Source organism: Ruditapes philippinarum, unplaced genomic scaffold, assembly GCF_026571515.1.
Source record: "Ruditapes philippinarum isolate M1 unplaced genomic scaffold, ASM2657151v2 ctg4065_1_1_1_1, whole genome shotgun sequence".
In the NCBI taxonomy this organism is placed as follows: domain Eukaryota; kingdom Metazoa; phylum Mollusca; class Bivalvia; order Venerida; family Veneridae; genus Ruditapes; species Ruditapes philippinarum.
This window is the reverse complement of record NW_026858801.1, coordinates 45,588-72,551: the sequence shown is the minus strand read 5'-3', so window position 1 is coordinate 72,551 and position 26,964 is coordinate 45,588. Positions and strand designations below refer to the sequence as shown.

Sequence of the window (26,964 nt, the reverse complement as noted above, 5' to 3'; positions counted from 1 at the left end):
ACCGTACATGTGTGGATTAGCCACCATATGCAGCTTAGCCAACACATATAGCTCATCCTACACATTTATTTAATCGAACCCACACGTGTAGTTAAATCAACACAAACATTAAGCTCAAATCCCACGTTTGGCTCAGTCATACGTGTAGTTCAACCTAGCTAAACAAACTAATATAGCTCAAATAACACATGCAACCCGATCCACTCTTGTAGCTAAGCAAATCTTTATATTATTTTGACAAATTATTTCGCATTCAACAGTTCTTTTTCAGGTAATAAGTATCTAACAGGTCTAAAACAGTTATTTTAGGGGAGTGGTGCCCTAGTGGTTAAAGTGTCTGCCTCTCAACCCGGGGATCATGGGTTCGAGCCCTACTCGAGTCACGACATGTTTCTTCATATGGCTCCAGTACTGGTTGTTTCCAGGAAGCGGAATCGAGACTGATTAATATAAGTTGCAATAACTTGTTTCGCAATCGAGCTTAAATAGATATGTTTAAACCAAACATTTATTTAAATGTTATAAAATTCATGTTTGTCATTTAAAAAGAAAAACATAAATCGTGTATGAGGGATAATAGGGCTTTAATCTTCTCCTTTAAATACTGAATCATGCAACATCAACTGATAAATTCTTATTTTTGACATTTCGAAGAAGAAATATTTGAATTTGACAATGCACATTTTCTGTTTTTACGCAACTCAATACAGTAAAAAAATTAAAAGTTCCTCCGACACGGCCAAATTTAAAATGTTCATGGACGCAAGTTTTTGTTTAGAACCCCATAACACCGCTTCAAGAAAACTGCACCATTAAGATATGTTATTTATTCCTTTCTTTCTGAAGTAATTTCCCAAACCTTCAAAATACAAAATATTAACTTTCAACATTATAACGCACTGACACTTTTTATCTAATATTTACCAACTACTTACTTATTACTATTATTCTAAATTCTATTTTTCTCGAAAAAAATTACATGTTAAATATAACGCCATTATACCTGGCCCCGTGTTCACAAAGGATCATTGATTAAATATGTATAATTAATATCAACTTGATAAAACTGGACTCGAAATAGCATGTTTATGAAATTTTAAAATAAATTTATTGTTATTATTTTTGAAAGTTACCGACGCTTTAAAGTTCATCCTAATATTGATCATGATCCTGAAATTGATCCATATTTCGATCCTGTCATTTTTGTATTTGTTTTGTTATTCGTAGATTTGAATCTAAAATAGGTTTTTTTTTTCGAATCAGCAATTTTTTACATTTTGAATATGTACCAAAAAACGATAATTTTAGTTGTTATAAAACAATGAAAATAAAATCAGGATCATTTGATCCTGATCTTTTCTTTGTGAACATAGGGCTTAGCTTTGCACGATAGACAGAAACGATGTGTTGGCTTCATTGCCTTCGATCCCCTTTCAAAACTCCATACCCATTGCATTCTCGTTTAGGGCACATACAACCTTGTATTTGGGGAAATACGCCGCTTTTCATGAAATGGCACTTACGTGTTACAATTCAGGTTCAATGATAACCGCCGTTTGCGTTTGCCCCTTTCCGCTGTTGGTTAGAATCCCGCCAGGGACTTTGAATTCTTTCAGGTGAGAAAGCTATCCAGCTAGCTTCGGAACGTCATACAGAACGTCAGTAGATCTACTCAGGTGCTTGTTCGTGCCTGGAATGATACCTGAAGTTTTTTTCACTACTAGTAAAGCTGGAAAGTCGCCATATCATTGTGTTCACCGGTCTTACTGATATGTGAGAGACCTGTGTGTATATGAGATGTCCATTATTGAAAATCAGTAAAGTAAGGATAAAAATGAATAAAAACCGTTGTCAATATGTTTGTTATTTATGTGAAAGTTTATGGCGTAACAATATCAATTTGAAAATATAATATGCCCGTATGGCAAGATCAATTATTCTGGTTTATCATATAACTACAATTGGTTTCTACTCATGTATGACATTCTATGAAAATTGTCACTCGACATCCGTATTTGATTCCGATTGAATTTTAAATCGGCATGTCGCATTCAACAATGTTTTATCAGTTGTTGAACTAAAACAGAAAATAAATAAGAATATCTCAGGGACTGGAAAAGATATCTATAGTACACGTGGAAATATAATTTTTTAGCAAAAAAAGTCGTTGATTGAATGCAGGGAAATAATAAATTGGTGAATAAATTGATCAATTACACAATAATTAAAACAATCGTAGTGGGAACTAACGTGAAAAGGATTAATTTTCTACATTATGAGTGGTTACAAGAATTATTTGTCCGCATATATTCAAGTTATCGCAGCATTGTATACATGCAGATATTGTGATGGTCTTTGTGAATACAAGTGGGGTGATTTGTAAGTATTTTATAATTATCACACTATTTTTTATTTATTTATTTTTTCGCAACATGTTTCTCGAAGGTTTTTATGTCTTTAATCATTTGTAAATATGACGTGTCACACTTAATTGCCTAATCAATATACAAGAGGAATTTGTAAAGTAATAATCAGTGTTATTTATTACCGTTATTCAGTGCATATCGAAGTGTTATACATGTACAGAAAGGTTAGGCTGTCCGCTGCATGTATATGCACGAGAAACACGAATGAATGGCTTTTTTCACTTAAATATATAAAGGTTATGTACACAAAAGAAGGGTCGGACAAACCTTTTATGTACAACTACATATAAAGACAACTACAGTGCCACTTTAATTGATACCTCGTATATGTAAAACAATACCTTTTAACGTTACTTTATCTTTTATTTGGTTATGGTAGCCCATTGTGAACTTAGAAATAAAGACCAAAACATATAATGATATTTAACATTCTATTTTTGTATTTGATATTTCATGTTTTATTTTTATTCACAGAATACTCAAAAATCTTACAGATGATTGGCTGGAAAGGAATTCTACTTGCTTAAATGGCGAAAACGAGTCCATTGATACTGTGTAAGTTAGCCATAAATGTATTCTGTTATAACCTTAAATTGATACATTGTAAGATGGTCTTACATTTTTCTGTTTTAACTTTACATTGATAAAATGTAAGTTGGTCTTAAAATTATGCTGTTATACAGTGTAAAGTAGTCTAACTATTATTCTGTTTTAACCTTACATTTATCAGAGATATTATTAGATACATGTAGTTCATTAATTGCATTTATACCGAGAAAGTTCTTTAGAAAGTTCAGTTTAACCGTACATTGATGAAGTGTAAATTCCTCTTACAAGTATCCATATTTTATTTTTACATTGATTAAAAGTAAACAAGTATCGATTTTTTTATTTGTACATTGATTAAAAGTAAATTTGTCTTAAAACTATTCTATTTTAATCATACACGTAAACCTTACTTATTTTTCTTACCCTGGGATTTCAGCAGTTCTGTTCAAACCTTACATTAAAGCGGTGTCAATTGGTCGTGCAATAATTGTCTCTGTATTAACCTTTCACTAATGAATTTGTGGTATTGACTAATTCTTTAATTAATTTTGAACTTATTCATTAACACTTTAATTGTTATGATACACTTTCATCAACAATTTTATTGATTTGGGAACTCATTTATTAACGATTTAATTCATATGGAACTCATTTCTTAACAATTTAATTTATTCATTAACAATTTAATTGATTTAAAACTTATCATTAACAATTTGATTCAATTTGATGTGGAACTTATTTCTTAACAATTAAATTGATTTGGGACTTATTAATTAACATTTTAATTGATTTCAATATTCAATTCTTAAAATCTTCATCGTTGTGTCAAATATCCAGATAATTTAAGAACAAACAAAAATATAAGGAAATGTACATGCTAAATATAGAAAGTCATTCAATAGAAAAATATTAAACGTGGAACTACAACCTGCATAAAGAAAATCGTATTTAATAGAATCCGCTTCGATATAGGCCAAGAATGACATATTCTGATATGAACCGCGTCACGACAAAACAACATAATGGGTTTGCGACCAGCATGGATCCAGACCAGCCTGCGCTGATCAGGATCCATGCTGTTCGCTATCAGTTTCTCTACTTGTTATAGAGTTGTAAGCGAACAGCATGGATCCTGATCAGACTGCGCGGATGCGCAGGCTGGTCTGGATCCATGCTGGTCGCAAACGCACTATGTTGGTTTTGTCGTGACGCGGCTCATATGCTAAAAAGCATACAAACACAATACTGACTCTTCGTAGAAAGTCAGTGTGACAAATCAGCAAACTATGTATAGAATAATAGTCTATAACGACACATTGCAAATATGGTAAAGTAAATTAACAATTGTGTCAAGCTAGATAAATAAAATAGCTCACAGTCAACGATATTTTAAACCATTAATGCAACACAAGCCCTTATCATCTGTTGCCATATGATAATATGAGCCGCGCCATGACAAAACCAATATAATGCGTTTGCGACCAGCATGGATCCAGACCAGCCGGCGCATCCGCGCAGTCTGATCAGGATCCATGCTGTTCGCTTACAAACCCTATAAAAAGTAGAGAAAACTGATAGCGAACAGCATGGATCCTGATCAGACTGCGCGGATTCGCAGGCTGGTCTTGATCCATGCTGGTCGCAAACGCATTACGTTGGTTTTGTCATGGCGCGGCTCATATTACTTTGATATCTTGTTACCATGCAGTTCAAAGATCCGACTGAATGCACTCGTTATCTCCCGTAACATTCTGTTGTTGCTTATAAAAGTATTCATAAGCAATAAATAACATTGCGTGTTGAATTGAAACAATCCATTAATTACTGGAACAGATGTTTTATTTCATTCGTACAAGTGAGATACTGGTTTTAACCCGTGTGATAAAATCCATATCGAACACAGTATATCTGATTATGGTCTGCACTGTTCGCTATTCTATCAGTACACATTTCAAAATTGTCCCTAAAAATATGAATGGTTTTGTTTAGATTGAATATGGACAAGTCCATCAAGATACATTTTGTATTAAGTAGTGTCCAGCTGAATAAAATAGAAATAAAGGCGTTAGTGACAGAGTTCTTAAGATAACAGACCATCATTAGCCTCTTCAGCTCACTGTGTAAGTTCTGCCGGGGATTTATTTTTCATTCGAGGAAGACACCCGACTAGGTAACGGAATCGCGGCGGTTTCAAGTCATGACTGAAAATTAAAGTTATCACAACATTATGTAATGTTAGTATTTCTTTCAGACCGATTAATACGGACAGTTAATATATTCTGCACTGCTTTAAGGAAATTAAAGGAATGTAGGGAAAACAGCATTTATAACAATACTTTAGTGACAATTATTGATATTACGTTCAATTAAGATAATTAGTGGGGTTCTACTATATGAAATAAAAATTAGAGCGTCAATGACAGAGTTGGAAACGAATAAATTATTTAAACACCCAAATTAAATGGCATTTTTATATAATAGTTCAGATACAATGTGTGATTAGTAATAACATATTTGCCTTCTCTTTTTTTTTTGGTATTTTCTGACCGCAGATCAGGAAATACAATGCTGACATTCTATCTCTGGCACAAAATTTCACGACAAACCTAACAACAAGTAGTTCTCAAAACAGCTTAAAACTAGCTATGTAAAAGAAAGAAATATTTTTATTTTGTTACAAGTATCAAACAAATTACAACGCATTCAAAGTTTAAAAGTAGCGTTGGCTTATAGAATTGTCAATAAATGCACAATCACAAATTGCGCGGATGAATATCATTTTAAACAATGAAAATGCTATTTTTAGCGATGTCGAGTACCGAATATTTCAGAGCGTATTAATTACACACACAAATCTGACTGTCGCTTAGTGTAATATATACATGCGAGAAGATTTTCGCTAAATTATTTACATCAGTGTTAAACAACAGGTTTATCGTGAACAAAATACCTCGAAATTAATAAGGATTACAAACCCGAAATGGAAATTCTAAATTTAGAATTATTTGATTTTATTCAGGCTTTCTTCGTATAACTTCCCCGTGGTGCAGGGGTAACGCGCTCGTTTAGGGTGTGAGAGGTCTGGGGTTCAAATCCCAGTCGAGGCAACTATTTTTTTTTTAAAGTGTCTTTTTTAAGGAAGTAGCCACGATATGCAAGGATAAAGTGTGGCTGTCATAAAAAATGAACATAAATGATTTTTTGATGCAACTCTAGTCATGCAAAATTCCGTATGTATCAAACTCAAACTGTTATAGTAAAAAATCTAAACGCAGTCGCTGCATCTCGGTGCCCTGCAAGATGAATTATAGTATATAAAAATAAACTTATACAGGAAAATACATACAGATATACAGTACGATTTAGATTGCAAAGATCAGAAAATACCACAGAGCTTGCAGCCCTTTGATTTTATAAACTTCAATGCGTCTGCTGCTATATAATAACTGAGCTAACCTTCAAACTAAAAGTAAAATAGATTCAAGATTTATTCAAAACCAAGGCATATAATATGCATAAGGTTATGATATATCAACAATATAATGAACAGTTATTCAAAAGTAATTAACAAAACATATAAACATAAAATTATATAATAAGGAAATCAATTTGACTAACACATAACATTTGACTAGACTTTACTTTTTGGACATGATTTGTCTTATACAGAAGTTATCTAAATTGTGTCTATGTAAATACATTCATAAAGTTGAGAAATTCATGACTTTCGGGAGAATGAGTTATTTAAATTTTGAAATAATAATTTTGCAGAATAATGCAAGTTTTAATAAAATTGAATAGTCAAAGCTATTCATTAAAGATTCTAATTTATAAATATTAGGATGATTTGAGAATTTTGAATCAATAAACTTTTTACGAAGAGAGTTAAAAAAGTGACATTCAAATAAGTAATGAAATTCATCCCCAAGAGATTGTTTTGGACACAAATGACATATTCTTTGATTTCTTTCAATATGTAAATGTCTACCTTTCTCTATAGGTAAAAGGTGGTTCATAGTTCTAAATTTACAAAGTATTCTACAAAGATTGAAAGGTAATATATATCTAAGTATTTCTCAAAACAAAAATCTTTCTTATACACACGATAAATTAAACATTTAGGGGATCCATTTATGATTCCTTTCCAGTTCTGTAAGAACTGGTCTTTCAATCTCTGTTTCACAATAGTTTTAAAACTATTCAAGTTACCAACATATTGATCACAAAAATAGTTTGATAAGCCAAGCTCATCAAGAGTATTTTTAACAAATGAGATCCAAGGAGAAGTCATGACATTATTAACATGTAAAGAAAGAACTGTATTATACAATATTTTACATATTTTATCATTTTTTGAGGTTATCAACTTACTCCAATAACACAATATTCTTGTTTTAACCTGCAGTACTAGGGGACAAAGTCCTGTTTCCCCATATATCATACAATTGGGCGTAGACCTTTTTAAATTAAGTATGAGTTTACAGAAGCGTAACTGTAGTTGCTCAATAATTTGTACATTCTCTATACCCCAAACCTCACAACCATATAATAAAATAGGTACAACCATAGTGTTAAACAAATGCAATTGAATAAAACTTCCTGATACCAAAATGGCGCTCTCCATTGAACAAAATAGCGCGCTCCATAATAATATACCTTCTGAATGCTTTGGATGTCTTGGTGCAGTTTAATATCGTCACGTGTCAGTGAGTTTCAACAAACATACTATTAGTTCTTCCACGAGAAGGAAGAATTTCAAATATCTTATTATGAACATTTATTGATTGGTTTTGTAAATCTCCCTTATTAATATTCAGTCTCATCCTTTTCAATTTGTGTTTCAGATTTGTCATATGTATTTAAGAAATTAGATTCTAAAATATAATTACATTTGGCCTTACACCAGGATATAGCCTGAGTGTTTGTTGACTGTGTGTGCGTGTTTTTTTCTCCAATAATTGATTATAAAAACATTTCTAAGAAATGTTTTATTTCTATTAAAAGTACATATTATTATTTTTATTTAGTTTTTGTTTCTTTATTCAATTTATTTATTTATTTATTTATTTATTTATTTATTTATTTATTTATTTATTTATTTATTTATTCATTCATTTATTTATTTTTGGTGAACCAATATTTCATTTCACCAAAGTGTACAATAATAATAAAGATTATTATACATATAAATTACAATTAGGATTAAGTAGAGACTTAAAGATTTTATAAAAACATTACAACAATTCATATATTGCAGGAAAAACATTTGTATTCAGATCCTGACCGGCGAGACCTAGTGGTCTACTATGCTCCGTCGTGGACCGGACCTCAAGGAGAGCACGACCTGATTATTTTAACAAGGTGCCCCAGTGGCCTTGTGGTTAAGAACACATTACATTTCGAATACACGTAGATCTTTTAAGTCAATTTGTTAAAGGAGTGATGCCTTTTGGACAGCCGAAAATTTTGCTTGTATAGGGAAGAATGAGGGAAATATTTTTTTTTTTAATCCCCAATCGGGAGAGGATTGCAGAACAGTACATGTCCGAGCCTTGCAAAGATGAACACGAATGTAATATTTGAAGGTAGTGTTTGATAAATCATTTTCTCAATTTGATGCAATTTAGTAAATTTATTTTCAGAGATGCATCCCATCTTGAAATGACAATGAGTGACGTCATCACCTACTTATATACAGCCAATAGATCAATGGAAATTAAACACCTGTACGTAAGTTACAACACACCTTACCCTTAAAATGCGCCACCTATAAGTATAGATCAGCTGCGCTGTTCCGGAACTCGGCAAATGTTGGTTTTTCCAACTAATCCCCGGATAAAAACTTTTACTGTTATAGCTTCACGGTGCACTACCAGTCACAATAGATTACCCAACCTGTTGCGTATATTTTCGAAGCTGTAACTGTAAAAGTCCCCCCCCCCGGATTAGCTGGGGAAACCCAAAATATTCTTAATTCTGGAGTAAGTCTATTAGGCTCTATATAATTCATCACTTAGTGCAGTAAAGAGTTATCTCCTTATACAATTTATTCAGGAGTTAACCCGTTGCTGTACTAAGGGGGCGAATTGACTGTCATGATTGGTGGTTTTGTACCATATCTAAATCCCATTTTTGTAACTGTTCATTATTCTCAATATGTAACAGTATCAGCCGGATCAAACACACTGGTGTGCTGGCTGGCATGGCTCTATACCGGTTGTCACGGTTCATTACTTCGGTTCCAGCATGGTAAGGGTTTATTTCAAGTACTGGAATCACCTAAATGAAACAAACAATAAAATCGTACACAATTAAAGATGAATGCGTTCATGTAAGTATACGTAGATACCAATTGATTAGTAAATAGCAATTTTTCTGTACACACCAGTATGACTTTAACTTGTATTATTTTCGCATTTTTCCATGCTTCTCTAAAACGACTTTATTTTGTCATTTTTGTCAAGTCCGTCTATATATGCATGCACATATACATAACAAATAATTGTAGAATGATATGGAACATTATTACATCACGAGCTTTAATTTTGTCAAAAGTCCGTGATTATATGTATAGAAAATAGTCCCTGAATGATACGATTTTCACAAAACGTGAAGGGGTTTATAGGAATGGCCTTCGTCTGTCAGTCCGTTTGTCCGAGCAAACATCAAGTGGTCTGTGAGCTTCATTCCAGCCATAATCTTAGTTAAAAAGGTGGAAATTTAATAAAAAGACTAGTTTATGTGGTAATTTTACTAGTTTATGTGAAAAAGTGCATCATAAAGAAACAAAAAGCACATAATAAAACATAATAAAAAACCCAAATGTTGACAAAGACGTCTGTCCGTCCGTAACAGTTTCATGTCCGCTCCATAATTTTTAAACCGCTGAAATGATTTTGAAATAACTTAGCACAAGTGATCACCATTAAAAGGCAATGTGCAGAGTGCAATAATTGGGTTGCTAATCCTAAGATCAAGGTAACACTTGAAGGTCAAGTGTTAAAAAGTCTACATTTCGTGACCGCTCCATAACATTTAATCCTCTGCAATGTTTTTAAGATAAATAGGCAGAAATGATCACACTTATCAAAGGTCCAATGTTAAAACATATATTTTCATGTCTGCTCTATAACTCATTGACAATTAGAAGGTTTTTAAATGACTTGGCACAAATGATCCCCACTATGACACAATCTGCAGAGCACAATTTTCAGGTTTCTACCCTCAAGGTGCATCCAGGTTGCTACCTCCAAAGTCAAGGTCACGCTGCAAGTCCACATTTTCCTTTCCGCTTCTTAACTTTTTTACTACTGAAAAGTTTTTAAAATGACTTCGCACAAATGGTCGCCATAATGACATGATGTGAGGAGGGCAATATTCAGGTTGCTTCTCCAAAGGTCTAGGTAACACATAGAGGTCAAATGATAAAAGTCAACAATTGTGTGTTCTCGTCTTAATAATTTAACTACTGAAATTTTGTAATTATATTGGCACAAATTATCACTATCATCACGTTCAGATGGCAACAACTAGGTGGCTACACTCAAAGTCAAGGTTATAACAATACCAGTCCTGAATGATTTGTAAAACATGAAAACATGAAAAAAATACGTAAAAAGAGTCACGATAAAAGTATTATAAGTTAAAACAGGAAATATTACTAAATGCAACGGAACAGCAATTTTGCCTAAAGCAGGATTCAACCAAGTATGTAAGAAACTTGTCAATATATAAAGTCTAAAATTGTCCATGGTTACCAAGACCTTGATTTAAAATTTAAACAAAATAAGAAGATCTACAAAGATATTCTTCTGAATATGGAAGATAATTGGTTAATAACTGAGACAAGCAAAGTTGCTTATGATATGCATGTCATAACATCAAGGTCATGGTTGGTTAAAGGTCAACAAGTACACATTCATGTCTGCTGCGGGAGGGGATTTAGTTGTCCTTCAGACTGCCTTGTTAACAATGTATTACTACTGTGAAACTTAAGCGATAAACGTTAAATGTATACAAAAGGTTCAATGTTTCAAAACCATTAAATGAAAATCATTAGATTTAATGGTTTACAAAACAAACGTCAATAGGCGGAAATTCCTTTTGATTTTATAACCCACACATTCCTTTCACCGAAATGACGTGCATTATTTTAGAAACGGAATGAATTATTAATGATATTCTGCAGTAATGCGATCTTAATCGCGACAACTTTATATCTGCAAAATAGGCGAAACGTCATCATTGGGGAGAATATAAAAGTTAAAACTTCAGAAGTGCTTATATGCCATTATCGGCTTTCTAGTTTTAGTAACATAATCTTACTACAAAATACCACAGGCGTTATTATGAGAGAAATTTCATACTCGGATTTATTCAAATATGAAATTATTGCTAAATTGTCCTTTACCTTTTAAAATAAACAAGACAATATGTCCACAGACCAAACATATTTAATAGAAATACGTGTGTGGTATGTAATCCTCACTTCGTTCTCCGGGTAAATTGCTTACCAATGTTGTTCACATTTTACGTTGAGTACAATACTGAATTCTTTGTACGAGCTATATTGGACGAGGCGCTAAATTAACCGAGACAGATTCAGATTTTGAAGCTTTGTATGAATCCATAGAATCGGTATGATATCAAACTCTCTATGGATTTCATTAGGAACTTTGGGACTCGAAACATGAATTATATTTGCATAATTTCTTTATTTGTGGAAAACTGAATATTAATACAATTTAATATAACAGTCGTGTATAAGTTTCACGATTATCCAATGAAAATCGAGGTTACAAACGTGCAGTATTATTCAAAAAAGGCCTTATAACTTTTCCAACTTCAATTTCAGATACATGTGGCATAGTTACATTCCAGAGGTTCAGGCTTATTCGTTCGGGGTGTTAATGAATATTGAAACCATGTAAGTAGCTGAGTAATAGGTAAATAGAATAACTTGGAGTTAAACAATTGTATATTCAGTCACAGACACTTGGGGTTTGGAGCTCAAAACGCCTTTAAAATCCAAATAAAATGCATATTTGTCAATCCCAGCACATGTACTGATCATATATATCAAAAAAAACTTAATATAAGCCGTTTTGAAAAAAAAATCATATTTCAACAACTATGATAATACACAAGATAAAAATGTTCGCCGGAAAAAATCCGCACCCCTACCGTCCACAGACGCTTGGGGTTTGGAGCTCAAAACGCCTTTAAAATCCAAATAAAATGCATATTTGTCAATCCCAGCACATGTACTGATCATATATATCAAAAAATCTTAATATATGCCGTTTTGAAAAAAAATCATATTTCAACATCTATAATAATACACAAGATAAAAATGTTCGCCGGAAAAAATCCGCACCCCTACCGTCATAATCACCATGTATTTTAATCCATTTCCAATATTTTCACATAATCCTTTGGTCCATCGACACAGAAGATATAATTCTTCACGATGATGGTCAATTTTAAAACTTCAAAACGGTAATATAAACAACGCAACAGCCGAAATAAACAGTCAATATTCTCGCCGTTTTTTTTTCAACGGACAAAAACTTTCGATAAATTCAATGGACCAGACGGCTATGAACGAAGCTATCCGATTATGTGGTTCCCAAACTTAAAAGCGCTGCGCATTTGCACACGGCAAAGCTGGGGCCACATAATCGGATAGCTTCGTTCATAGCCGTCTGGTCCATTGAATTTATCGAAAGATTTTGAAAGTTGGAAAAAACGGCGATAAAATTGATGTTTATTTCGGCTGTTTGCGTTGTTTATATTACCGTTGAAAGTTTAAAATTGACCATCATCGTGAAGAATTATATCTTCTTGGTCGATGGAGGGCAAAGGGATTATGTGAAAATATTGGAAATGGAATAAAATACATGGTGATTATGACGGTAGGGGTGCGGATTTTTTCCGGCGAACATTTTTATCTTGTGTATTATTATAATTGTTGAAATATGATTTTTTTCAAAACGGCTTATATTAAGTTTTTTTGATATATATGATCAGTACATGTGCTGGGATTGACAAATATGCATTTTATTTGGATTTTAAAGGCGTTTTGAGCTCCAAACCCTAAGTGTCTGTGTATTCAGTCTGATATTACATATAGACCGTGTTATTGTTCCGTACTTATCACAGAAATTATATTTGCGCATGCGTCAAAGTCACGTGTTAAGGTCGGCCTTGACTTTTTTGCTAATGTTTTTAAACACGAGGCCAAAGTTTACGGAATATGGACGTATATGTTTATTATACAAAACACGACAATGTTTTAATCATTCAAAACAATGTTGTATTGAATAGCATGGCTTTATGATAGTTTAAAATAAAACCAATGCATTAAATATTAATACATGTATTTGTTTGAAAAAAAAAAATAAATCACGAACCACTTCAAAAGTCCATTTATCATTTGAATAACCAATAATTGATCAGTTACAGTAATTGACCAGTAAACAAACAGTGATCATAAAGTAATCATGACTATCATATTGTGATCATTAAGTGATCACATCGCTACAATTTATAATCATTATTTGGTTACTTAACAGTGATACATAGTTATCTAACACAGAGCTTACATTTACCACACATAGTTCATGTACATTGTAGTAATCAGAAGTAATCAATGTATGTTTACAGTGATTATACAATGTACATGTTGTTATCTTACAAAATCATACAATATCACTTTATGATAACTATTTGATAACTACATGGTTTTGTATAATATACAATGATATGATAATACAGTAGTTAAACAGTGCTCATACAATGATGATATTTAAACAATGATTATTGCTGTGATCATTAAGTAGCGTAACAGTTAACATTCAATGATAAAAAGTACACAGTGATTATGCAGTAATCATACAAACAGTGATCATTCAATTATAAAAAGTACACAGTGATTACGCAGTTATCATAAAAACAGTGACAATACAATGATTACATGTAAACAGTGATAATGTAGTGATCATGAAGTAATTCAACAGTGACCATAGTATTACAGTGATTTCATGAAACAGTGATAATGTAGTAGTGATCATAAAATACGTAAACAGTAACCATAGAATTATGCAAACGTTTTTAGCTCGACCTTACGAAGTATATGGACAGCTGTCCTACTCGCCCCGGCCTCGGCGTCCGCGTCCACGTCCAGATTCCGATTAACGTTTTAGTGCAGTAAAATATTTTTCAATATAACTTTGTCATTTCTTAAGGTATCGTATCAACTACATACTTCAAATATATGTTTCTTATCATCAACCACATCTTATGTGACAAGGTTCATAACTCTAGCGCCAATATTTTCAGATTTATTTCCCCTTGAACTTAGAATTTTCATTAAAAAATACTATTTTTATTGTTACTTCTTTATTTCTTAATGCATAAATTTCATACTTCAAATATATGTACCTTATCATCATTCACATCTTATGTGACAAGGTTCATAATTCTAGCACCAATATTTTTAGATTTATCTCCCCTTGAACTTAGAATTTTCCTTAAAAATATTATTTTTTACTGTTACTTCTTTATTTCTTAAGGGGTCAATTTCATACTTCAAATGTATGTACCTTATCATCATCCCCATCTTATTTGACAAGGTTCATAACACTAGCAATTAATTCGCCATAGACTTAGATTATTTTACTAGAAAAGTGTTAAACCGCCTCCGTGGTCGAGGGGTTAGAGTCGATGACTTCCAATCCAGTTACCTCTCTGGCGTGGGTTCGATCCCCGGGAGATGCTTTGGTAGTTTAGCGCGGAGGAAGGTTGTCTAGTACTGGTGTAACTCTCCAGGAACGATGGTTAGGAAACTACCCGCCTACATGACTGAAATACTGTTGAAAAAGGCGTAAAATGAAACAAACAAACAAACAAAACTAGAAAAGTGTTATTTTTTACGGTAACTTTTTTAGATTTAAAGGTATCTGCCTCAAACTTCAAATACTTATTCCTTATTATCAATTTTTTCTTTCATAGTTTTGTCCTCCTAACTGCGTCCAGAATTTCATTAGTCGAGCTTCGCTGTCTCCCGTGACAGCTCTTGTTATTTCTAGAAATCCTATATATACCCGTGCCAGAAACAAACACAGGAATTAATATGTGTCGTCTGCTAAATTATAAAGACGTGTCTAAAATCACATCAGAGCGTGCCCATTACACACTTAACATTCGCAGTAGAGGTCTTTATTCCGTGATACCTTTTCAGAGATTCAAAGAAAACATTTGATTTAAGCATACATGTATATTGTCCAAATTTTATCTATTACAATAACATGTTTAATTAATATGCGGATGTCTTTCACGACACGTTAGTCATATCTGTTCCTTTTACTCAAATTCCAGATCGCTTCGTCACAACCATCTGAGAAGGTTGCATGAAAACAGCTTCTTCAATTTAACCTATCTAGGTGAAATGTAAGTTTCTTTACAAATACACCATGTATATCTATAATTATTAACCATGTAGATTAAAAATATACTTGCCGTGTATTCTTTACAGAATTCAACCAGTTTTACTTGTTACATAGACAAACACATTTCCGAACTATCTAGTTTTGTAGTGTATATATTACTTATAACGCTGTTTGATATTTCGTTCACTATATTAATTTTATTTATATTTTTCGTTTGAATTTTTCATTGTCTAAAGCGACCTTTCCTACAACGATCTGGTTGAGATCGAACCATCTGTGTTCAACTGTTTACCAGAGGTGTACTATCTGTAAGTGATTAATTTATCATATATTTATATATAAATGATATTATTAAAAATCGTTTGTTTAAGATCAAAGAAGCTAGCCTCCTGATTTATGCAAACTTGATCAAAATATATATCAAGTGATCTGTTGATAGTAAAACAATTGTCAAATTTAAAAAAAAACATTAAAGAATTGTTTTTTGTATAACAAATATTGAAAGGAATCCCCAAACAAAATTAACCAAAATACGTCTTTTACAATCTTGGTTGTTCTTCCCCTCCCCATAATTAAAAATTCCAAAATTTACTATATAAATTTTCATTTTCAAACCCAAAATTTAAAATTGTGGAAAACAGAAAAAATCGCAAATTTTGCATTTCTGTGACTGGGTTCCCTTTAACCCAACACCTGACATCGGAAAAACTTGAATATTTTTATTGGTAACATTAACAACAATTATTCAAAAGAACTTTGAGATTTTGGCTTTTATGCAAATATTAAAAATATTAATTTTTGGAATTATATATTTTATTTTTATATAAGATACATTATTTTGTATTTAATCTCATCTGTATCTTTTTAAAGTGAGCTTTCCAATAACGAGATAGAGGAGATAGAACCAGCTGTATTTAGTCGTTTACCTAACCTAGAATATCTGTAAGTATATAATACATAATCATAATATTATTGTTCAATAGTATATAGTACATAATTATAGTATTATTTATATAAGTATAAAGTACATTAGTATAACATTATTGTACATAAATATATAGTGCATAAATATAATATTATAGTACATAAGTATAATATTTTAGTACATAAGTATAATATTATAGTACATAAATATATAGTACATAAATATAATATTATAGTACATAAGTATGATATTATTGTACATAAGTACACGTGTATAAGTATATAGTACATAAGTATAACATTACCATACATAAATATAAAACATTGTTATGATTTTCTTCCACATTATGTCAACTACATGTACGTTAAATGATAGTGAAATGATGTTAAAATATGACAAAAAGCAATGCTAACAGCGGTTGAAACATATTTATGCAAACAACAAACATATCTGCAAAAAGGATTACCAGCGCACCACTTAGTTTGTATCGGTATTATATATATGTTTCGCCTTTTCCCGAATGATATACACAATACTGTTAACGTTAATGCTTATATCTTGACTTTCTTGACCTTTAAAAATTGTGTGGCAAACTGCCCATGTCATTGGTCTCTGTTGGGTTTTAAGTGTTTAAGTCATATATATAGCGAATCTTCAGTTTTAACTGTTGGAGGAAGAACTAAGTGCCTTATGCCAGGCACGTGATGGCACATGTCAGTAGAACCAATGAGCTGGATAGCCTCGGATTGTACGCAAATTCAATGACCATGACGGCGATGCCATTTGTCCATTCACCTGAAAATGGAAATAACGGAATTATTAATTGTTTTATGGGAATAAATTAACAACAAAGCTAAATACAATACATGTTGAATAATCTCAGTGCATTAAGAATTTTATCAATATTTACAATTTCCTTTTAAGTAGAGATAGAGAGAGAGAGAACTTATTGACCTCTTGGGTCTGTCGTTATTGAAGGCTGCTTTATGAAATGTTATAACATCATTTGTCATTCCCAGTGGCGTTCTCTAATTCGTCATTAGTGTTCGGATATAAAACATATCAACCAGTTAACATATCCGGTATCATCTATTATGGTGTGATAAAACATCGAGTGAACAAAATTCTGCCAGTGAGCATTAGAATATTTAAACGAGATTTGATACATTTTCTATCAAACATTACTGTTATTTATGGTATTTGACGGTATTGTTCACACCCGAGTTTTTTTGAATTCCCGTATAAATAATTCAAGCATATTCTATAGACGACAAAAGTTGGATCCGGTTTCAGTTTTGATTTTATCGTATAATATGAATTTATTTGTTGTTAATTTTACAGAGATCATTACAAACGTCAAAGGCAGGTGAATTTTTTGTTGTTATTGTTTTTGTTGTGCATGCTATAACAAGATTAACCTAAATTAGATTGTGAATTTTAATGCTATCTATTGTTGTTATTTTAGATACCTGACAAACAACAATCTGACAACAATACATGTTGATATATTACCAATCCTAGAAATGAATGTGAGGTAAGCGAAAGTTGTTACTTTATACTTCATTTTCAAGTTAGATATCTATTTCGACATAAGAGCGTGCCCATAAGGCCATTACACACTATACATTCGTGGTAGATGTCTTTAATCCGTTTATAATGTTGCAAAGATTCAATAAAAACATTTGATTTAAGCATACATGTATATTGTCCAAGTAATAGAAAGAGCACCGAAACACGAGGCTATCTGATTTGTACGAGGGGGCGTAGCCCCCGAGTATAAATCAGATTGCCGAGTGTTTTGGTGTTCTTTCTCTTTTGTATCATAGTCAAACATGACAGCACGTTCCTACGGAATGCCGTTAGGGCCATTGCCTATGAATGTGTTGATCTGAAACGCGATAGTCGATAGCACGATGATGAAAACGCGAAATCACGAAACTACGATGGTGAAAATGCGAAAGCACGATGATGAAAACGCGAAAGTACGATGATGAAAACGCGACAGTACGATACTACGATGATGAAAGCGCGATAAACTATCGTGTTTTCACCATCGTACTGTCGCGTTTTCACCATCGTAGTTTCGTGATTTCGCGTTTTCATCATCGTACTGTCGTGTTTTCATCATCGTACTATCGCGTTTTCACCATCGTACTATCGCGTTTTCACCATCGTACTATCGCGTTTTCATCATCGTACTGTCGTGTTTTCATCATCGTACTATCGCGTTTTCACCATCGTACTGTCGTGATTTCATCATCGTACTATCGCGTTTTCATCATCGTAGTTTCGTGATTTCGTGTTTTCACCATCGTACTATCGACATTCGCGTTTCAGACTAACACATTCATAGGCGATGGCCCTTACGGCATTCCGTAAACCCCAGCAAAAATGAACCAATCAACGGGCATTATCTGGAGTGCGGGTAACTGATACCCGCACTCCAGTTACCGCACTGTGCATGTATATGTATACGATTTAACTCTGACACTTTTTCAACAGAAAGGTCCCCAAACTATGATACAAATTTTATCTTGTATCAGTTACCCGCACGCCAGATAATGTCCGTTGATTGGTTCATTTTTGCTGGGGTTTACTTATTGTGACGGCAGAGAAAGGGAAAGGGGCAGAAATATCATATTCAAATGCTCGTTCATTGGTTCATTTTTTCTGGGGTTTCGTATTATGACAACAGGAAACGTGCTGTCATGTTTGACTATGATACAAAAGAGAAAGAACACCAAAACACTCGGCAATCTGATTTATACTCGGGGGCTACGCCCCCTCGTACAAATCAGATAGCCTCGTGTTTCGGTGCTCTTTCTATTACTATTACAATGACATGTTGATGTCCTTCATGACACGTTGGTCATATGATGTCCGTGGCTTTTGATTATGGCCTGCACTGATCGCTATTCAGTCGGTATAAATTATGATTTTTTTCCCCTAAAATGATGAAGGGTTTTGTCAAGATTTTTATCGTGGTTATAATGATTACATGTCTGTATTAGTTTCACTTCTATCCCATCTTGCCTTGAGCTATTCGGTCTTAAAGGAACTCCACTGTGGTCCAAAGGCCTAAAACATAAAATGTCAATTTCTTATATAGATCTTTTGGGACGCTTTAAACAAATAGATATGCAAAAGATAGAAAAGAAATACAACCAATTGCAACGCTTTCAATTTTGCATCATTTTTCACAATTCAAATATTTATTCTGGAAATACGAAGGGATCGAATGCTCTGAAGATTTGCATACAATTTATTGGTCTAGAATTTTATCAAATAGAACATTAATCTCGAAAAGTTATTTTTAGTCCCACCTTGTCAAAAGATCAAAGTGGAGTCTCTTTAATCCGACTTGCTTGTTCTGTTCAGAGAGCATTTATTTTACGTAATTTGCCTCTTGTGTTATCTTGTAAAATTATGTAATTAAACTATTTCATATGTTGTTACATATGGATGAGACTTTAATTAAGATTATTCTTTATACACACGTGATTTTACGATTAAGATGGCGACACTATTTTATCTTCATATTTACCTTTCACCGATATTACCGTTATTTTATAAGAGAGAAAATGGCAAAATCTTTTAAGCAATCTTATGTACTGGTTTATGAATGAATTCAGGAAATTACGAGCCAGTCTATGATTGAAATGTGGTAATATTTAGCTGTTGTTTTTCCGTTGAAACAAAACGTCCATGCTACATGTATATATAATTCTGTTATTATAAACCATTCTCGGTGGCTTATTGGAATGATATTGAAAAACATATAATCAGCAATATTATGTTATGAAAGTCTAATATTCACAATGTAGTGGAGATGGATTATTATAAACGTTGTACAAATCATTTGTTGTTGTTGTTGTTGATGATGATGATGATGATGATTCTAATGATGATGATTGTTTTTGTTGTTTTTATTTTGATATACAGGCACGAAAACGAGACCCAGCTGGCTGGAAATCCATGGACATGTGACTGTTCTCTGAAGTGGATGATACAGTTTGTGCAGGCATACACAGCATCAGACAATATTTCATGTAATATCCCCTACAATATCAGCATGCTACGGCTTAGTGTTGAAAGTTTGGATTGTGGTAAATTTTTATTTTATTTTTCGACTTTTGAACAAGAAAATATGATATTGCTACGTGTGAAATGAGAGAAATTATTTCACACGTTATAAAATGTAATCAATAAACTTCAAGCGTTTGCACCACGTGGTATTCTAAAAATAATCATTTTCAAATTTACCTTTGCATTTCCCCGAGTTTAGAAAAGGCCGTATCAAATGCATATTGTACTGTATCGTTTCCCTATTCCGAGTCCAAACATTCTATATCAAATCCTAAGAAGCAATTCCTTTTTTATAATAAAAAACACATTTTGGGTGTTTTCTTTAATTTAATGTATTTTCACCTTAAGAATTGAAATAAAAATGAAATTGGCATGAAATAAATATTTCATTATAAGTTGTTGAATACTATTCAGATTTTGTTTTGCAAAACCTATATTGGACAGGGCTTATTGTCTCATCCTAAATAAGTTTAACAGCGGTTTACTACAATAGCATCCTGTAAGGTACTCAGCAATCATATTATGACAAACTTTGTTAAAAATTATTATTCATTAGATCTATATTACATGTATTAAAAACTTGAGAAAGTATGTTAAATATAATAACACATAACGAAATAAAATTTAACTGTGATATATATTGTAGGTGCACATGGTGCAAACGCTGGACGTTAAAGGAAATTATTTGTAATAGTTGAAAAAGAACAAATATATGCAGTAAGTAATCAATTTCGTTCCAAACAGAGGATGTTGCCTATTGGTTAATGTGTCTGTCGTGTCATCAAGCCTTCATGTTTCTTAACGACGTCAGCTCTGGTTAGTTGCAGGATTCGGACTCAGGGGGTTGGGGGGTTATCTCAAAGTTTATGACATAATCGTGTTGAAATAAATAAATATGTATAGCCCTTAGCCTTCTGGCACAAACTAAATATAGCCATGTGACCCGTGCAAACCAAGATCAGCTTGAACGTCTGATCTTGGTCTGCACTGGTCCTATTCAGACAAAATATTTTCGATTTTTCCCCCAGGAATGATGAATGGTTTAAACCATATTGAACATGGACACGTCTATTTAAGATATCATTTATGGTGAGGGTAAATGTTCTATTTATAGATAGCATCATACCGGAAGTATTGCATGATATGACATTGGTGGTGAAAATTGTTGTGTGTGTTTCACTCGGTGTAGGTGTTTCAAGCGTTGTGGGTGCGTCATTTGTCTGGTTCATGAAGAAAAACGCCAAAAAGAAAAGGAAACCTTTCAAGGTATATATACTGACTGCATTTGCTAATAAAAGTGTATTGCTGATTTTTCTATACATAGCCTATTTGTATCTTTACTTATTTAATTCAATTTTTCGTTTTGCGTTACGTTTTCCCATCCTGTCGCATTTCCAATGACATGTTTCGATGATAAAAAAGTTCGGGGTCCATTGAAACACCGGAGAAGTCAAAGAAATATATAAATTTAATGAAAGTATATCCCCCATACAGCTTCTTTGAAACTTTGCTTGACAATTTCAACTTAATTTTAGGGATTTTTTAAATGTGTAGTCAGTGGGATAAAAATGTGCCTAGAATTATCATCAAATTTGTTCAAAATGTTAATCACTTAAAATACTGAATTTTGCCTCAATAACGAGACAATAAATTGTATTACTTTGTTTTCAACGTGATCTTCTCATACCAAAGCTAAAACTATATTTTATCTAAGTGATAGGTTGACTAATTTCTAGTCCACCAAAAAACAGTTATAGGTAACTGAAGTGTATAATATTATGTTACTGTGTAATAGAAAGAGCGTTTTGATGTTCTTTCTCTTTTGTAACATAGTCAAACATGAAAATAAGTTCCCTGTTGTCACAATATGAAACCCCGTGGAAAAGTAACAAATGAACGAACATCTAAATATGAAATTTCTGTCGCTTTCACTTTCTCTGCCGTCACAAAAAGGAAACCCCAGCAAAAATGAGCCAATCAATGGGCATGCTCTGGAGTGCGGGTAATTAATACCTGCACTCCAGTTAACGCACAGTGCATGTATATGTATACGATTTAACTCGGACACATTTTCAACAGAAAAGTCCCCAAACTATGATACAAGGTTTATATTAAACTGAAGTTTATAAATAACTGAAGTTAACAAGCAACCGAAGTTTGAAAACCACCGAGGTTTATACGTTACTGAGGTTTATAAGTAACTGAGGTTTATAAGTAACTGAGGTTTATAAGAAAATGTAGTTTATGAATCACTGAAGTTTACAAGTAACCGATGTTTATAAGCAACTGAAGATTATAAGTAACTAAGCTTTATAAGTAATTGAGGTCTTTAAGTAACTGAAGTTTATAAGCAAATGAAGTTTGTGATTTTTTTATTCTTCAGATGTTGACAAACAGACACTACTACCGAGCACAATCAGTGACAGATATTTCGGGAATGTCTTTGTCGCCTAAACGATTCTATGGAAACCAAGTAAAACAGGACATGCAGCAAACAGTATGTTTTACTTGAATAACAAGTTATAAGATATATTAAAAAAAAGAAAATTGGCAAGAAAAGTACAGAGCTATTGCCATATTTCAAGTACGTCTTCAATTTTCAAACATTCTCACGAAGAAGAAAACGCAAGAAAACTAGGTAGTGTTCTTTGCTCATGGGGATAATTTATAATCTTTATTTAGAGTATTTGATAAAAAGGTAGGTGATGTCAAAATGATAACATGTAACATTTTAATTGGCACAAACAGGGCACCGTGCGGCTATTACATAACCTTAGCAGTTATGAATCCACGTGTGGATGGTTTCTTTTGTTGGATTTTAAGACACTGTTCAGGTCATATGGCGACATTTCTGCTTTACTGATGGAAGAAGACCTCAGATGTCCTACGTGCATTATTTCAGGCATGAGCACGTACCAATTCCGAATCACTTTCACATATAAGAATCCAAATTTCCAGATTTTTATAGAAGCCATAACGGTGAGGGGTAAATGATTTGAAATCTTAACCACGCGTGTGGAATGTAATAGTTATTTAAAAATGTCTTCTCACAGAGAAGTGGTACTTTCTAAATCTTTAATATGCTGTATTGCAATTGAAATCACCCAGATCAAGATCAACTGACACATCCAGGAAGTCTGGTAATGGTCTGCACTGTTCACTATCCGGTCAGTTTAAATTTTGAAATTTTCCCTAAAAATGATGAATGATTTTGTCCAGATTGAAAGACGGACGAGTCAATTAAATATATTTAGCAAAGCAAGGGTTGATAACTCTGAGGCGGGTAGTTTCATATAACGTTCTGTTTTAACTACAAGATGCAGACGAGCAAAACATTTTTTCTGAATTATCACAATTTATATATTTTAATTACAGGATGTAGGATTTACGGAACTGACTGTGTATGGTAAAGTTCGTCTGGTAAAACTTCTCGGACGCGGGGCGTTTGGTGAGGTATATGAAGGTTTTGAGACTGGTTTTAACAATGTTGGAAGGAAAGTTGCTATCAAAAGAATCAGAGGTATAAAAATGTTTACATTAAAACTGTAAATATGAAGAGATAAATTTAATAAAGGCTGATATTGTATTTATCATGAAAATGTTTGACATCAGTTTGCGATTCTATCATTAATTTGTGAAAAAATGCGTTAAAATACCTTCTATATTAGCCGGTGTGGTGTTGTAGAAAACAATGATATGAATTTCTTTGATGGTACCCTTTCTAGTTTGTCTTTCTACAAGAGGACACATTGACATTCTTGTTCCACCAATAGTTCAGAAGGTATGTTTTCGCAATACTTTAATATTGGTGTTATTAACACCCCCAACAGGTACTTGTTCCTATTAACAAAAATGGTTTTTGTATGTTAATTTTTCATCAAAGCATGATTGTGAAGAAAACTTGTATCTTATTTGAACCATTTTCGAGTCCGCTGTATAGAACTAACCGGTACCGGTGTTATATGAGAATTCATGGTCGTGAGTCTAGCAGTACTTGAACCCACGATACCTGGGTTTATAGTTATAGACCTCACTCACTAGGCCACCGATCCTTTTTTTTTTGTATGTACATGTATGATGCAGTTTCTTTTTACTATTTAGATAATGTAAATCCAACGGAAACAGAAAGTTTGATGAAGGAATGTGAAAATTTAAAGAAAGTTGGATCCCACCAAAATATAGTTGAAGTGTACGGATCGTGTATTATCAATGGTGAATAATTATACATATTATTACATTTGTAGTTCGTAAACAAGTTATTTAATGAATAGATGCAAGCGAAATAAAATGTTTAAAACATGTAAAATACTGTGATTATATGAAAACATACTTGTTAGAAACCAAGTTGAATTCATAGCGTACTTCTCTTCATTTTTTGCAAGAAAATACATTGAGCTGAAGCTAAAAGTCGAATGTGTATAACGCGTTCTTGCTAATTATTTCAATAATAACCAGTAGTGGTGTCATAAGAAGAGTTATGGTCGTGACTCCGATAACAAATATTTTATGGTTCGATATACTATTAGAACATGATACAAGGCTATAGCTTCCCTAAAAATATATTTATGAAATTACTAGTACAAGTATAGTATTGGAAATAGATGATGATGTTTATATTCCTTGTAGATAACATTCAATAAAAGTTGCTAAATTGAACTTTTCCGGTTTTTAGCAGTGAAATTTGTTTCTATCAAAAGCGTTTAATGCAAACCAAGTCAGTATAGCATTTTGATAGCCATTCAGCCAGTTTGCATAAAACTCTAAACACCGGAAATGTTTGTGAGCAGATGACCTAGCAAAAAAGTCGGGGCTATTTCTTTACACTGCCAAAAAAGGAAAAAAAAAGTTCAACTTACTTGTTGAAATAATTTACAGGGTCTCGTGCAATAGTGATGGAACTTGCTGAGGATGGCGATCTTAAGAACTTTTTGAGGACATATTATGAAGCCAATCGTACAGTGATACAAAACCTGGATTGTTCCGAGGAGAAGTCGTATCTATGGTCACAATGTTCGCGGCTCTATATGTTTATGTGGCATATAGCGAAGGGCATGGCTTATTTAAGTTCTCTAAAGGTATACTTGGCTGTAACGTAACTGTCTGTTTAATGTCAAAATTGTTAATTTGTCTAAGTTGAATAAAGTAAGTATCAGTTAAGGGGGTATTTTTACTCACCCTGATACATTTTTGTCGCCTGCTATTGAGTTTAATGATTTTTGTCAGAGTTATGGCCCTTAAATGACTTTTATTTTTAAAGTTTTGTCCGGACTACTTCTCTTATACAACTTATGCAAATAAAATTAAACTTTACAGAATTGATTGGTATCTCGTGTATTTGTGCATATTACATGGCTTTTCTGCGTAACTGATTTTGGCTGAGTTATGGCCCTAGAATAAAAAAAAAACGCGTTTTGGCCTGTTAATGAATTTTGGTCTCCTGCACAATATAGCAGCAACATGTAATTAGCTATCATCAGGTGACACATCTGATCACTGATCAATCTTGCGCATACTTTTAACTTGCATTTTAATAATCCCTTATTCCATGTTTATGCAGATTTTACACCGTGACCTTGCAGCTAGAAATATTTTGCTGTCTAAAGGACCGATTGCTAAGATATCCGATTTCGGCCTATCACGTGATGTGTATGAGTCGGACTATTATTATCAAGAAACAGCGGTATGTGCAGTTGTTGTTTATAATGTTATAATTCATTTATGTTAAAGCTGCATGACTCCAGATGAGCCGAAATACATGTATATCCAGAAAATTTACCTTGAGAAAACTGTGCTGAGTTTTTGAGAAAATGGTTTTATATGCTATGTGCGACTAAGGACAAATTTTGCAGCATTTATCACCATATTTCAACTGCGTTACTAAAGCAGTAATGGCTATTTTTACTGACTTCGACCACTTTTTGGTAATTACGTGGATTGCCAATGCTGTTTGCAACATGCAAATTATTTTCTTTGTTCAAAATATTTTACTTTTAAATGCATTTTTAAAATTTTCATAAAGATAAGCAGGAATCTGGAGGCATGCTGCTTTAAGGTAAATTTTAACGATATTGTTGCTATAGGGGCGTTGACAATACCTTGCATATACCGCTTTAATTTGTCTAGGAACATGATCGCTTTATCATCAAAATTGCTGTGCTGGGTTTTTTTTCGGATTTCCATATCATCCGTCTTAAGGATTTGATTCAAAATGGTTACTTGCCCGGAGACCGTACCAACTGTGTCTAAAACGGCAGATGAACCCTCCAAATAAGTCGATGTGAAATATGCACGTGCATTTCATTCAAGCCAAAGGAATAGTTGCATCAGATAAATATCTAATATAAGTCACATATGCACGTAATTCTTGTAGAATATGTATGCAGGGTCTTTCAACTATTTGAAAAACCCTGCTGTATGTAACATTTTATGCGTCTAATCTATATATATACATATAGGGGAGACTACCATATAAATGGATGAGTCCAGAGACGCTTATAGAAGGGAGGTATACCACTAAAAGTGACGTCTG

At 32.9% G+C, this 26,964-nt stretch overlaps 1 protein-coding gene across 1 annotated transcript; it reads left to right on the top strand.

Annotated features, from left to right (window-relative positions):
* The first annotated feature begins 2,275 nt into the window (after nt 1–2,275).
* LOC132754314 (fibroblast growth factor receptor 1-like) lies at nt 2,276–26,871 on the top strand. The gene is made up of 12 exons (XM_060744931.1): nt 2,276–2,379; nt 2,901–2,981; nt 16,295–16,366; nt 17,815–17,883; nt 20,292–20,455; nt 21,550–21,701; nt 22,819–22,932; nt 23,811–23,955; nt 24,537–24,647; nt 25,311–25,510; nt 25,993–26,115; nt 26,806–26,871. Exons 1-12 carry the CDS (start codon nt 2,276–2,278, stop codon nt 26,869–26,871), a joined length of 1,401 nt encoding a protein of 466 aa, XP_060600914.1.
* Nucleotides 26,872–26,964: the final 93 nt, after the last annotated feature.

Excerpts from the sequence above, each read along its gene's own strand:
- LOC132754314 (XM_060744931.1), top strand. The coding sequence starts at position 2,276 with ATGAGTGGTTACAAGAATTATTTGTCCGCATATATTCAAGTTATCGCA. Across the intron at positions 17,884-20,291 it reads ATCCTAGAAATGAATGTGAG|GCACGAAAACGAGACCCAGC; the intron begins GTAAGCGAAAGT and ends TTTGATATACAG. Across the intron at positions 22,933-23,810 it reads AACAGGACATGCAGCAAACA|GATGTAGGATTTACGGAACT; the intron begins GTATGTTTTACT and ends TTTTAATTACAG.